The sequence below is a fragment of the Eufriesea mexicana genome, unplaced genomic scaffold (assembly GCF_001483705.2).
Source record: "Eufriesea mexicana isolate 0111107269 unplaced genomic scaffold, ASM148370v2 scaffold2393, whole genome shotgun sequence".
Lineage (NCBI taxonomy): Eukaryota > Metazoa > Arthropoda > Insecta > Hymenoptera > Apidae > Eufriesea > Eufriesea mexicana.
The window spans coordinates 47,896-64,227 of record NW_016910457.1 but is presented as its reverse complement, the minus strand read 5'-3'; the positions used below and the strand labels follow the sequence as shown (position 1 = coordinate 64,227).

The 16,332-nt window shown below is 40.1% G+C and overlaps 1 protein-coding gene across 1 annotated transcript in view; it reads right to left on the bottom strand.

The window, feature by feature from the left end:
* Positions 1–1,135, bottom strand: part of Ptx1 (pituitary homeobox homolog Ptx1) — a 57,031-nt gene extending 55,896 nt beyond the window's left edge. The window contains exon 1 of the mRNA XM_017903558.1: positions 780–1,135. Within this exon, the coding sequence (XP_017759047.1) occupies positions 780–1,071 (292 nt within the window). The 5' untranslated portion in view covers positions 1,072–1,135. The remainder of the gene's footprint in view (positions 1–779) is intronic.
* Positions 1,136–16,332: the final 15,197 nt, after the last annotated feature.

The window sequence follows — 16,332 nt, the reverse complement described above, 5'->3', positions numbered from 1 at the left end:
TACAATACACTCGTGACTAAAGTACTACAATTTTCTAGCAACAAACTATGACAGCTTTATATCCAAACATTGCTCAAAAATGAAAATACTGTCAATTTACTGCAAATATCATTTTCAGAGATGATTTAACGCAAACCTTACCTTATATGAAATTAAAATAGACAATACAAACAGTCCTGTATAACATAGTTTCTTGTCAACTAATAAACTTTCACCATAGAAGCTACACTTTCAGATAAATATTCACATTAATAAAATTAGGCTACTCTAACTAGCATCCACTATACCTCCAACGACAATATGGACAAACAATCATGGAGAAACACAAATGATTTACCTAAAATCTGTCAACACCTAGTCTCGCTGCAAAATACCTATACCAACTCCAATTATCCTCACACGTAGACATCTACATACCCTTCATGATCCTCGTTATCTCTCAATTCGACACAGACAAACATCCATTCACCTAACCTTCTCCCCTCCAAACTGTAACCCCAAAAATCGGCACCATGAAAACGCTAATTTTCTCCAACGAAACCCTCTCTTCTCTTCATCAATCCTCATCATCTTTCCATTCAACATAGACAAACATCCACCTAACCCTCTCCTCTCCGAATCGAGAACGTTAAACTGAAAACTCCACAGGATGGAACCGTCCATTTCCCTCGACAATGAATTTCCTTCATGGAAAGCCTAGATTCCGAGACCTCGGAACTCGTGGTTCGACGGGAGAAGAATCGGATCCTGAGACCCTCTCGATATTGTGACCGACTCACGTTTCAGCTTCTCCAGGGGTTCGTGCAACGGATGGCTAGAGTCGTGCAGCATGGGCGCGTCGTGGTGCGAGTTGCCGTGAAGGTCGTGATGGTGCATCGTTCCCTGAAGATGGTCGCCGTGAAGCCCGGCCATGGACGCCGCGGCGGCAGGGTGCTGGTGATGTTGGACCGACGACAATCCGGTCGTCGATCCCGTCACGAGATCCTGAAGACACAGATCCGTGTTCCCGCCGCCGCCTCCTCCGCCTCCAGCAAGCTCGAGGCTCCCCCCGCCCCCGCTGCCCCGCTCCATACTATAGAAGGTTAACGTCGTGTTGACTGATCTGAACAACGCAACGCAAAATCGAGCGAGTCCTCGCGAGGCCGTCTGTCGCGCGAAATCACGTCGTGTCTGACGCCAAGTCCGACCAGGTCTTAGGAACGTATCCGTCAAGTCAGCGAGCTGGGTACACCTCGATCGTCGCTTTTATTGGCGACGGCCGTCGGATGGAGGCATCCGTTACCACCAGCGATCCCACCATCCGCATCAGAGCTCCGACCAGCGTGGAATTCGCCGATTTATGCTTCCCGTTGACGACTCGAACTGTTGTTGCACACAGGACGGTTTTAACCCGTTTCTGGTAGGTCAGTTTACACGAGCGTATATGGTCACCGGTCTCCGACTGGCCAACTGACTGGCAATCTGCGCGTGAACCACGAGACCAAGTAGCAGGAGTCCAAGTTGCCTGGTAAAGAAGATACGGTCCTTTGTCTCTGATCGTTTATCTCTAACTCGGACACCCTCGTCCAACCACGATCGTTCTTAGCAGAGGTGCTCGTGATCCCGCGGAACTGACTCTCACGATAAATCCCGTCACTGCACTGTTTCCAGCCGCGTGTTCGAACCGGTCACAAAGAACTTACGTGCATATGCGTGCGATACATCCATGCATCTCGAATTCACCACTGCGTACCGCCACACCGGACAGCAACACCCCCGGACATGTTTCGCGATACTGGTCACTGGACTCGCGATCGGAACGACACCAGAGGATTCGTAACCACGCGATTCACCAGCTCACGACGAAGGTGTCACCGGGTCGGTAACAAAGTCACCCGCGCCGCGACATCACCACGATCGGCGACCGGAACGTCGGAGTTGAACGTGGCGCGCGAGCTACGCTCTCGTCTTCCTGGCTCGCTCTTCTCACCTTAACGGGCACGCGTTAAGGAACGACAGACCGACAGCGCGAGAGAAAGAGAGAGAGGGACAGACAGAAGCGTAAGAAAGCGCGAGTGGTGCTGCAGGTCGCGGTAGTATAGCCGGTTTTCGTAGTAGATGGAACGTGTAGTGGCCGCGCGTCGGTAGTAGGTGGGTCCGCCAGGCTTAGCCGGTTGAGCCTTTCGGACTGCCTGCCGGCTTAAGTCTCTAAGTCGGTAAGCCGAGCGGATCTAGTGGTCTTGGCTGGTGCACTGGCTGCCTGCTAGCCTGTCTGCCTTCCTTGCTTGCCGGGCGGCTTGCCTGACTGTCTGACTGCGCCTCGCCCTGGCTCGCTTGCTCTTACTCCCCTCCACCGGTTCCTTCTCTCTTCAGCTCTCCCACTCTGCTTTTGTTATCTCCCTCGAAACCCCTCTCTCTCGCGCTCCTACGATCTCTCTTGTCTCCTTGCCTCGTTTCATCCCTTGGCAACCCTGCTCTCTGTCCTTCTTCCTCGCGCTATCACTCCCCACTTTGGTCCCCGCGTTTTCGTTCTCTCTCGCTTCCTCTTCGCTACTCCACGCTATCTCCCTCGGCATTTTCAGTCTCCCTCTCTCTCTCTCTCTCTCCAGCCTCGTTACACGATCTCTCACGCCTGTATCTGTCACCTCGTCCCCGACACCCCTCGTTTGGACCACCCTTCGTCTTTCACTCTCTCTCTCTCTCTCTCTCTCTTCTCGGTACCCCTACCCTGGTATCTTTGCTTGGTCCGTCTCGTTCCCTCGCTGTCGCGATCTCTCACGCCTGTGTGTCTCTTTTCCGACCCGTCGTGTTCGAAACAGTCACCGGTTCGCCTATGTTCGGTATCGTCGACGCACCTCTCTTCATCTACCCCCACTGGCTGCTGCCATCCCCTCCATCGCACACCGTGTCGCCCCTCCTACACCGATCTCGGCTCTCCCTCGATCGAGCACGCACACCACGCACCCCTGTTCTACCCTCTTTTGCTCCTTTCCTAGCTCTACGAGCCCCGCGTACCTTCTGATTATCATTTGTTCCTTTTCGCTGACGTTTGTCGCCTTGGATCGTCATGCTTCGCTTTAATCCCTAACGACACGCTCGCCGGTTAGAATTCTGGCTGATTTCCTTCCTCCTCTAAGACACGCGGACATGGTTCATGTTCTCAGAGTGGTTTCCGGATTTTCCAGATGAAGTGAAAGAGCAACCGGATCGACGCGTTCGTCTGGCGGTTAGGTTTGATTCGCCGCTTCCGCCATCTTTGCCTCGGCGTGATGTAAAATTCTGATATAACGTGGAAAATCTTCGCCGAGATACCGTGATTCGAGTCGAGCGCATGCAGTTATCGCTTGTCTTATCTGTCGAAGCAAATACCTATCTTCATAGACTTAGACTGCCTCTGTGCTGGGCGTTTCGAGTGACACTGAGAGGTGTGTCATATGCCTGCAAATTCGATACAAATGACTGGTCTGTATAAAAACAGCGTAAAAGCACACAATTCTAAGTTGCTGAGTGGGCTATTTCGTTTTATTTAATCCCTCGAGCGTTCCCTTAACCTACCCGCTGCCCACAACTCGGGTAAATATGCAATTCTGAATAAGAAATGAAGAAGAAGTAAAACCGCGATGTTGGTTGTTATTAAATGTGACGAAAGTTGTTATTAAATCCGTTGGAAATTGAAATTTGAAAAATTCCATGTCCATGACAGCCATAGACTGTTCAAGGTGCGTGCGTTGAGCTAGTCAGTGAGTGTCAGGGTGGACCCTTGACACTTTGACTGCCAAGGTACGATAAAATTTCTATTATTCTTAGGACATTGCGGTGAATTATCAAACGTCATGGCAAAGAAAAAAAGATGGTGGAAATTATTATTATTTTCTATTCAGATTTCTTTATTTATTGACGTTGTTCAAATTTTTTAAAAAGTATCGCCTGTCACCGATGACCACCATAGCTGTCAACGTGTTAAGAAGTTAATTCTTCGCGAAAGTTTCTTCCTTTCTGGTTTTACTCGTACTGCGTCGTATTAAGAAAGCTCGAATTCTAATTTGATAATTGGGAAAGTTGGTAAGCATCGGGATAATATCGATTATCGCGTTAACCTTTTAGTTTGGTGCTGCTTGGATGATTATCTTTTTTCAAATGCTTTCGTATGATCGAAAACTGTAATCATCGCTTTTACAATAGTCTAGAGTCTAATCAGATTACAAAAAATTCCAGGAGCGAAACATAGCGTTCAATTCGGCCATTTCCAAGCAGTACTTTATCTACGTTCAGCCTTATCATACTTCGGCGACGCCGAGTGACCATGCTACCTAACTTACTCGTAAAAATAACTTAAGCCTCGATCGAGAAGCGTAGAATTAATTAGTCACGTACGTCGCTGAACTAATTAATAAGGATAGTAATCGGTGAACAGTAATATAAGGACGTAAAGAGGATTATTTCGTTGGGTAAATATATTGACACTTGCTAGATATATGTTTGTAATATTACAAAATTGACACTGAACATACCTAAATAATCATTTTCAAACTGTTAATTAACAATTTCGCATTTGACAGAACTGCGGGTTTTTATTTTATTTTTTCTTGCTATTAATACTTTGACGGAATTTTGTTTAATGTATTGACAGGTATATGACAGGTGGAAAATAATTTTTATTATTTCCTTTTATTTAGTTGGAAGGTAGGGATGAAGATCAATTTATCCAGATAGGAATAGAAGAATACGATATAACGCGACGTGTTAATATTATCGCATTGGTCGCCTGTCAACGTAATTTTTCTTCTGATATGCACGTGTACAGTTAATTTTGTAATATTTCCGCTCATTTCAGGCTTTTTAAAATTCTTTTTCTTCCATTTCTTGACTCACCGATCTTTTAACAGATTGTAACAGAGGTTTGGTGTTCGTTGCTTTCAATGGAATAACAAATTTAGCTCATCACGAGTGTATATGTAATCGACATTGGTACCTAAATATTCTCTACCCAGGTGTCGAAAAGATACCTGAATACTAGAGCTACATTTAGGATAAGTTCAGTAGATTTGCTATATTACTCGAGTACCCAGATTAGATTTGGAAAGTTTGCTGTACTCCCTGAGTATCCAGTTTAAGTTTAGATCAAATTCCGTAAGTTTGGAACATCCTCCGAGTACTTGGATTAGATTTGGTATGTATTGGTACGTCTGTGTTAGGTACGGTACCTCACCCGAGTACTCGGATTAGATTTAGCAGGTTTGGATTAGGTCCGGTACATTGCCCAAACACCCGAGTTAGTTTTGACATAGGTTTGGTAGATTTGGCAGTGCTCGGATTAAATTTGGAAATTTAGAGCAGTCAGGTTAAGTTTACTAGATTTGCTATATTACCCGAGTACCCAGATTAAATTTGGAAAATTTGCTATACTTCCCGAGTATCCAGTTTAACTTTAAATCAAATTCTGTAAGTTTGGAACATGGTCCGAGTACTTCAATTAGATTTGGTACGTGCGCGTTAGGTTCAGTACTTCACCGAAGTACTCGGATTAGACTTATCAGGTTTGGATTAGGTCCGGTACATTACCCAAGCACCCGAGTTAGTTTTGACATGGGTTTGGTAAATTTGGCAGTGTTCGGATTAAATTTGGAACGGTTAAATCAAGTTTACTACATCACTGTCATACCCAGAGTAGATTCTGGTAAGTTTGGCATATCAACACTCGAATAAAATTCAGCTGACAATGAGTGTCAATGTTTTTGACAATATATGGCTCAGTGTGTACCCGGGAAGCATTTTTCCAAGCGAATATCTCGCATCGCGTATTACACCCGACTATTTCCGGTCTTCCGGGTCTGCTGCGACTACTGGTGTACAGATCGGGACGGGTAATAACATCGGTAATCGGGAGTGCGTGCGCAATCGTGGTTCGTCGAGTGGCGATCGACGGGAAGAATCCCGTCGGAGGATCGCGAAGGAGAAAGATAAACGCGGCGAATGACAAAGCGGATGATTCTCGGCGGTCGGGAAAAGGGAGAAAGTCCGGGAGACGAGGTTCGAAGTGGAGCGTGTGGATCCGGCAGGAGGAAGACGCGGCGCGCGGAAAACGAAGAGGAGCACGACGATACGAAAAGCGGGGAGGCTGTAGCGGCAGTACATACGTCAAGGTACGAACAGACCGCCATCCCCGGGATCCCCTAACGCCTCGGGAAAAGTAGAGGAGACAAATGACAAGGTGGCCACGCCCACGGCGTCGCGGCGTGGGCGTCTGGCTGCTGTGTGTGAGTGTGACTTGCACAGGCCGGAGTGGGAGCGCCGACCGCGCTGGTGGGATTCGTGATATCCGAGGGACGCGGGAACGTCCAGGGTGTTTCCTGATTTTTGAAGCGGCCGACCGAGTTATGGACGTCCCTGCTGCGCCGTCTGCGGAGAATTAATGGTCGGTGTCTGTTAAGAATGCGACCACGAATGGGTAACCGGCTTCCAACTTCCAGTTGCTCCGCCAGTCTTTTCAGATCGATCCGATTCACCATCGATGCCATTCAATTTCTTTTTCTTCCTGTATTTTTACTTTTCTTTTTCATATATATCCAGCTTGCGGGTAAAATCGTCAACCCTTTGCACTGCAATTACCAGAGTGACTCTTTGTGTCGAATCTTGGGATTATAAACTGTATTAATCCAGCAGCCATGATTGTTTTCGCACGATTCAGCGTGTACAAAATTCGAGGAATTTTGAAAGTTTGAGATCTAACTTTATCGTGGATGGAACAGGTGTGTGGTGGTTGACTAAAATCAAATATTACTTGATTTAGGACTTTTCATAAGTAAATCAGGTAGTGGTTGACGTTGCAGTATTCAGAAATGTGATTTTGAACTCGACATTTGGAGAATAATTGAATATAATCATAGTAATATTAGCTGGTTACTTGCCACAACGATTAACTCCACAAAACAGACGCAGAAATTTATTTTAAATATTAAAAATGGAGTTACTTACTTTTGAGTTAGTTAGTTTATTAGTTAATTAGTTAGTTAGCATTATAGTAGACTTTTGTATAACGAATTCGCATTATAGTGTAACAGTAACACCGGGAATAAAATAAAATAATTTTTGGAATGACTATCGTTGTATCAACTTATATATCACGTATCTTATCCATTAAAATAATTTTAAAATAATAGGTACATATTAGGAACACTTTCATTTCATATGAATTCAAAGAAAAATACGTAAATTCGAGAAAGAAATTAGTAATTAGTTAAACAAATCCCGAAAAACAATTTTGTAGTATTATTTAATACACAGGATGTCCTATTATTAATGTTTTACAAATTTACAACGGATCAAGGGATAGCACATTTTATGAAATATTATTAGAATATTATTATAGGAAATTATTATAGGAAATATTAGATATTTTATGAAAATATAAGTAAAAAGGAAAGAATAAAATTGCTTCACACGATTGCTGTTTATAAATACAAATACTAGCAGAAATAAATATCTAATGACTGGAAATTTACATTTAGCAAATTGTAAAAAAATATTCTTCTTCCCCCTCTATTTAGTTTTCCTCGAAGTACCATTTTTTGGTCGGCCCTGTCACTAATAATGAAACACTCTGTATAACGGGATGTACGAAAACAGTAATCGCGATATTTTTATACCATTATAGGAAAACTGTACGGTTGATCACTTCTCCTGACAACTGAATATATTTATTTTAATGCCTCATTTAATTTTAAGATCTCTATTATACCTTCTCACATTTTTATAACGGGTGAAAAATTCTTCCTTTCTTCCTTTTTCGATTTATCTGGAGTCTCCGTTAAAAGAGAGAAGATTTTTGCGAACGTTTGGAACAAGATATCGAGAAATTCGGAAGAGTCGGGAGAAATCGTAATCCCGGCGGAGATAAGACGTCACGATGAAGGGATTTGGCATTGTTTCGGTAATAATTTGCGACTCGGGTAAAATGCGTCGATACCCGAAGGTTTTAGGCTAACGTATGGCCGCGAGACGCGGCGTGACACGCGCGGGAAATATTTGAATATGCAGAATATTCCTATTTATTGTAATGCGGTAGCAATTGAAGGATTACAGATTATGCAGCCGATCGACAGCCGGGCTTTGCGGCTCACCCGACCATGTAACTACCGTACAGTCACCGACTATTCATAGTTGCTTTCGTGATACGCGATGATACGTAATTTCATTTGCAGCGCAATCAAATAGTATGATTGCGAGCTTAACGGAAAATCGAAACGAAAAATGAATCATTCTTACGTTCGTCTTCTATTAAGCATAGCTTCACGTAATCTCGCGTTGTTGTTGTATAGTCTTCGGAGTTACATAGAGTACCTGACGTAATTGTACGAGTGGGAAAGGACGTGAGTCAATGTTTGAAGTACGTTGGAATGTATAAATTAATGTTAATATAAACAATATATAAATAATATATAAATAATATTAAAAATTTATTGACAGGTGAAAGTGGTCTAAGTGAAAGATTGCATTCGATATTTATACTGTGTTTATTTATATTGCAGGAAAATATTTTTAAGCAGACGAAATATTCATTATTTTACCCCTCGAAATTATAACAAAGTATATAATAAAAATTATTTTTTTTTAAATATTAATAGTCAAATATAAGATTCGCAGAAGTCCTTATACTTACTACTAAAACCTAAGTATAACTTCAGATTGGGAAATGGTAAACTAAGCCCCTCAATACCCAAGAAATATAAAATATACAAAAGTTCCTATACTTCCTATTAATAATTAATAATAATTATTGTTAGGTTGATCAGTAAATAGTATCGAATTTTTATAGTAGATGATAGTGTATTTAATAAAATTACCCTTGAAATAATAATTCAATGATTTTTTCATTCTACAGAAAATAACAATTATTTTATACCTACTAAAAATATTAATATATATTTATATATTATAATATTTTATATTAATAAATATAAATATACATTAATGTTAATATAATATACATTATATTATAATATGTATTAATAATATTAATAATGTATTTTAACCAATTTAATAATACCAGAAATAAAAATTTGGCATATATTCATATTACGTCTAAATCGCGATGTACAAAATTATTCGTTGACATCGGATGTGTCAAACTGAATATGCCAGTGTTCATTTGCCAAGTCGATTAACTCGAGAAAAAGAAAAATGGAAATTTATTTAAAATAAGAATAGAAAGTTAAGCATTAATCGTATACTTTAGCACTAAAATTCTGAAAAATCGGAGAAGTCAAGTTAATTGCTGGACTCGCGAATGACACACATGATACATACTTACATGAAACAAATGCCAATCTTGTTGCTATTAACGACAACGTAAGTCCAGAGTACGTAAGTCGAGATACAACTATATTATTTAACAGAAGCACAGGATTAAAAATTTAACAGAAATTCGAAATAAAATACCGATATTTTCATACCTATCTTCGTGTTACGTGCCAGATACGTGTACTTTTAATGCGTTTAATGCGTTTCAGTAGTGTCACGTTACTCTGTCGTGACTGGTATTATTTGACGAAAAAATCGACATGCTAATTGCCCTTCTAACGCGTCCCCATTGTTATTTATACTTGTCATTTGCTTGATATCGGTGGAACGATACCCATAAACTCGGTTATTGCCGGGATGCCATAAAAGGATAAGATAGACATTTATCAGCTACGAATGGCTGGTTACGCGTTTAACAGCGCGACTTCGATATTACTATACGACTGACATTCAGTGTTATTCAAATACCGCCAAATGGTCGACTATTTAGCGCAAAAACCGGCCAATAAAAATGCAAGATATGCTAGATAACGTATACAACCTACCTCCTTGAGAACTACCAACGCCACGAGAACAGAACTACTAACACTAGTATCACCAAACAAGTCAGAGTGTCTGGTCCCAAAAATTTTATTTTCTCAATTCCTAAATATATACAGGTCATCCCCGACTTTTTCACAATTTTATACATTTTTAAAAATTCAACTTTTTAAGCCTTTCTTTCAAGAAAAAAGAAACAAGGGTGCAATTCAACTAACTCTTGACAAGTTTATAAAGAAAACACACGAAAGCAATTAAACGAAGCCTCTTTAACTTCATCATATATATTATATATTGACAAATAAATATTTTAAAGCACAGTTTTTGGTGCATACTTTTTACATCTCTCTACTTTCGAAGATTTAACATTCGCACGCACTTTCAGGAACCAATTGTGTGCGAAAGTCGAGGGTCCACTGTACACACGACCTACTTGCTTTTGACAAAATTAACATAGATATTTAAAAATCAAATTAAAATATAACTCATTATGATAATAAGTAAGAAAAAGATAAATAATAATAACGAAATTATTGTTATTTATGCAGACTGTAAAGTACATTAAAAATCGGTGGTTCCACTGTTAGAAATAAAAATAAATTTTCTTCCAATCTCCCGTGTAATATTTTACGATATAGAAGAGAATATCGATGCGTCCTTCAAGATGGCGATACCTTACTCCCATGCCTTTCTTTATAGACTATCAGAAGTTTGCAGGAATTTAGATACCTTTATGCGATACGTATACGTATTCCACGTGACCCTTCTTGACCGAGTCGTTAAGTTTGCAATGGATATATCAGACGTATATTCGGCAAAAAAAGTATGGAAAAATAAGCACGTGACTTCATAAATGTGGACCGGAAGAGGAACACGTACGGACGTTGAAATAAATTCAATTTCGTTGATCTCTCGTAATACGGCAACAAGCACCTAAGCAAGGAACAGTCTTATAAAAGTAAGCTGTAAGAAGACAAATCGCAGGATTCGAACAGCATAAATCTCACGTCTCTCGTCATGAACCTCTCTCGCGAAGTCTTAACATTTCGTCGGCGAACTGGATTACAGGGAGTACCAGATTCCCTGGTCATTCTGTTTCAAGGCCACTCTGCAACTTTTTCCCTGATTATTCGCCCCGGGATCCGATCTCGCTCGATAATTTCCATAATTTTCATAAAAATGAGATTTAAAAGAAATTGGAAATATTCGCAGTCGGCATATAGGTGATGGAAAAATTGAAACAAAATGGAGAGTTCTTTGCTCGATGAGATTCGTAATTCTAACATTGCTTCAAATTTTCTTCCCGTTTTTGGATGAATACAAAACCAGGGGTGAATTACTCTGAGAACTCTTGTAAATAAATACATGCTATTTCGTAATTTTTTTGTTTGGAATTAGTTTCTTTTTCTTATCATAATTTAATTCTATAATGAAAACTCTGTTGCATACTCGATTGCTAAAAGTTTTGAAGGAATATATTTTCTAATAAATACAAATTTTTGTATAATTGGTTTATTGTATCCTCGTGTTAAGGGAAAATTAGGCAAAACGGAGAATCGTTGTTTACAAATATAATTATAAGTAATTATATTTATATATAACTCCCAGTGGTAAACTTCCAACCATAATTTTTTCCATTTCAAAAAGAAACGCAGAAATATTATAATAAATAATATAAATGGAAATAAAAAATATAATAAATAAAAGAAATATCATAATATGGACTAAAATTATTTATAAAAATATAAATTTATTTCAAGCAAATTTCAACTATGTCAAGACAGTATAACTCATCGTCATCGTCTGCCTAAACAAAATCAAAATTGCTTACGTACATACACATGTATGAAACAATAGCGCGAATAGATTTAATAATTTTCTTCGAAAACCTATAAGCTAAGAGTAAAGAAATAACAGAAAATGGCAGAAATTGACAGTGTATTGCGAATCCAGCGACTGATACCGGTGTTATTTTTGCTAGCAGAAAAAAAAAAATGAAAGAACCACTATCGTGATTACGAATATATCATTTACAATGTCACTTATCGCAGCGACAGTAACGATTTTATAACGATAAGACGATAAACCGGTGACTATAACGTTGAAGCTTCAGCTCGTTAATCGACGTCGTTTCACTCTTCCTCGCCTTCGGGTGCCGAAAATTCCACGATCGTTGGGGAAAGAGCCGGTTCTAACCCAGTTCTCTCGTGGAAAAGGAGAACTATCGGTGGCCTATTTAACATAACGGAGTCTAGGTAAACAGCTGGTCGTCGGTACGGCAACCATAAAGGATCTATCAGTACGTGGCATTTCTATGGCCGCGGCAGATCAATTGCCGCCGACACGAGTCGGCCGTGTTTTATTAGCGATAGTAAAGCGTCCGTAAGGCAAACAATCGATATTTCGCTCGTAATATCGTTTTCGAGATTCCTATCTGTGCCGCGATAACGTTTCTTTGTATGTACCTGCTCTCTTGTCATCCTCTCTTGTCACGGGATTCGAACAAAGAACCGACACAACAGGGAACCCTGTCATTGGTACCGAGGCAAATGGTCCCAGTCCAATGTCCTTCCCACTAACCGTCGTTTCCTACCACTTTCTAAGTACTTTCTTCCTTTCCAATGACACGAACGCGTCCGCCGTGGAGGACATGTCTCATTTCCATGACGATTGACAGGAATCGTTGCAGGACGAGAATTAAAAATGGCGAAGGTACCATTTATTTTTCCACCTAAGTTCTGTCAACTATCTCCGTTAATGACAGGTCAACGTAGATCGAAGAATTAGATTTCTAATCCAGTAGTTAAATAAATCTGATACTCGGATAAGCAGAAGTGCAATTAGGCAAAGGTCAACTACTTCGCTCCGCTTGAATCGCGAGGAGGCGATTCCGAGAAAGATATGATTGGCAGAATAATTTATAACCGTTGCGCGACGTTTTGTTTTTTCATTGACCGGCAGCGAGATAAACATATATCTAATTTATTGCACCATTGTAAAATACAATGTTCATCGTGATAAAGATGCATCGGCGTAGACACGCGTAATCGATGACTCCGCGTTTCGTCAGCCGATTTCTGTCTCTCGTTTGAATCTCCAAGTTCTAATCTCGCGATACCGGTCTCGCGTTAAACTTTTCCAATTTTTAATTACGTGTAATATAGTTATTTTTTTCACTGTCAATTTTTCTCTAAAAAGAAAACGGCTATAGTCCATATATTCATACGACAGCTAGGAAACTTCTTTTTCTGAAACGAAAAATGTAATTGGAAATTTATTATTAAAAGTTATGCACATAGGTTCGAAGTTGAAGCATGGAATTGCTTTATGAGTTTCTATTTAATTCCATGTACAAATATTTGCACATGATGATTCTTCTTTTTGCAAAATTTTTCCTTACCACGTGATTATAGAAAATTTTTTAAATTATGTAAGCTTCCATCAGTTAAAAGATATATTTTTTCGGAAATTATGTTTATGGAATACCTGCAAAAATTAAATTTTCATAACAGAGAATGAGATTAAAATGGGGAAGAAATTTATTCGAAATTAAAGATTTATTAAATATGAATCGTTTATTTCTTTATTAATTTATAAAAATTCCCAGTTTCTTTGGTACCCGAAGATTGCTCACTGACCATACCAGCGACACACCGTAGTCCCGAACGTTTAATTGAAAATCAGTCGCAGTGGAATAGCGGCGTAAAGTTGGAGGATTGATCGAAAACAGAACAGGGGCGAAGGTTACCTGCACATTTTACGCGTCCATTTTCAAAGTTTCCGAGCTGCCACGATTTTATCTGCGCGCGGAATCATATCGACTACCGTCAAGGACGCCGGTACACGGCTCCACTCCTTCGATTTCGTTTACTACTCGCTTCGGGAACCCCGTCGCTCCTTCCTTTTTCTTCAGCCTTACCCTCATCTCCCACTCCATACGACGAAGCCGTTCGGTCGTTACGGCGCTCCGTCTTTACAAATTTTATATCATTTTTATGAGGCATAAAGTCGTCGAGAAGCCGACCAAGGAAGAAAGAGGGTTAGAATCGGGCATACAGTGGAGGGGTTGTAGGTCCAGGCTGCTCGTGCTGTCTCTCTCTCTTCCCCCTTCGGCAGCCACCCCTTCGCCAGTAGTCACGTGGCTGGGCGGAGCGGTTTGCAACCCCCTCGTGCTCGGCCAGCGGTTTGGGGTAAGAAAAGGAGGGATGGCGACGCTGTGGGAAGGGATGCTGCACGCGAGGGGTGGAATAGCAGACGGGCTCTATCAAGAAACGCTTGCTTCGTGTCTTGGCTTATTAAAAATTTCCTAATCGTCCATGGCACTTTCCTCGTTCCACTCAAAATTCCACCCTCTTCTCCTCTTTGCTTCCCAACTTACAGCTGTACCGAGGGTCGCGTGTATTATTCCTATTGTTAGTGCCTTTGCCGAGGGTGTAGTGTCTTTGGGGTGGAGTGGATGTGGTGGGATTGACACGGAACGATTGCTGGTTTAGATTTAAGCTTATATTAGATTTTTCCGCAACCTCGTTTCTTATGATTTTCTTATTTTCCTTTGACACATTCGTTTTTAATTTTCGTATGCATAATGATGAAATTATTCTGACAAATTTAATTAAATTATTATACGGTAAATATAAGGGATGTAATTTTATGGCAAATCTCTTCGTCGTAAAAATAATATTCCTGTAAAACATTTGAGTAAATATTTTTTGAGATTGTCATTAATAATGCAATTAAAAAATTAATAGAGTATTTATAAAATTAGTGTAACTATTATTGTTAGTTTTCAAGTGAATCATCGTACGAAAATAAAGATGGTGATTTTATAGTAATTTTTCCTACCTCAAATGTACCGCAAAGTTTGAAAATAATATTTGTATGATATATTAGTAAGAATTAGTAAATTAGGCGAGTTGTTAGCGATAATCAACCGATGTTAGATATTGGTTAGTTGGGTATTCGTCAATTAAGATGGAAATCGAAACGCGTGTAGCAGGAATTGGACGGCTCGGACCTGCACAGGCCGATTATACGGCTAGGATTATTCCCAGTTTAAGGTTAATCCTGTTTAAGATGAACGGAAAGTAGGCGAAAACTTGGCTTCTTACTCGGTCAGCCTTTCGGCGATAGTATGGCTTAGTGGCATTAGAGTGAACGATCTCGTTAACGAGCTTTCAATGGAGCCGATTTTAACCGCGAATCTATCCAGAACTCTTTCAAAAATGTCTGCGTATTTAACCTGCGACGCCTGATAATCGTGTATTTGTGTACCGTTCTGTTTTGCGTTTCTCTCTTATTTTCGAAGCTGTCGTGGCAGGATTAATGACCGTGCTCGTTCTTCTGCCATGACTAAACGATTTCTCGAAAATCAAAAGAGTCGTAAATCATGCCCGATATCGTTTTGTGCAGAATATTTTGCAACCGCCGCCAAAATTCGCCAAATTAAATTCTAGCACAAACAGAGATGCGAGTGCCAAAATTGACGTTCACGCACACCGATAAACGAAAAGAGCAGATACGCGATAACGCGTCTGAAAATGCAGACGAGTGTAAGAAGACGAGAGATTCGCGAAATTTCCAGAAGCATTCAGGATTTGTCGCGAATTTATCGCGATCGAATTTTCGATAAGAATTCGATAAATTTGACGAAAAGGCTGGCAAGTCAAAAATTTTCGTCACCGTATGGAACACGATGTAATGGAATATTTTATGGGTATAGTTGGCAGAAGCGAATATACGCTTCTTACCCGACGAAACTACTCCTTATCTCGTATCATCCATCTTTTTACCTCGAAATTTTGCATGTACGTGTAAACGGCATCACCCTTTTGCGTGTTTTGATAAATGAACCACCAGCTCCCTCATCCCCTTAACCGACCTCTTTCAGCCCTCTTGATTCCACTCCATCAATTTTCAATCACAAAGAAGTCTCTGCTCCACCACCGCGTATATCGTAGCTCCTTTAAACGGCTCCACGTATATACACTTTGCATTTACTTTCTCTTATTCCACCAACGTACCGATTTTTCCTTCCAATTTCGAATAAAATAATTCCATATTATGAAAATCTCGGAAAAAATAGACGCGAAATAAAATTGTAAAAAAATATAAATTATAAACTAAAAAGGACGAAATAAAATTTTTCCACGACAATTTTGAAAATTTATTAACACGCATACTCACGAAAAAAAAGAATACGTGACCAAATAATACGCAATTATCTATCGCAAACGAATTAATTGAAAAATTAAATAAATTTGATGAAATTTCGTAAAATATTTCGTTAGGGGTTTAAAATTATTATCGACTTCCTTGAATTATGCGATTCTTGTGTCGAACGTTAACTCGGAATTTGCATATACGGAAGATGAAATTATTACGAAAAAAACCGATTCAAATTGCATAAAAAAAAGGAAAAGAAAAGGAAAGCCACGGAACTTGGCGAATCTTTTTCAGCCATTGATAAAAAATTATTACCTCTATTGCATTGGTAGATTAATGGGCACTGGTCGA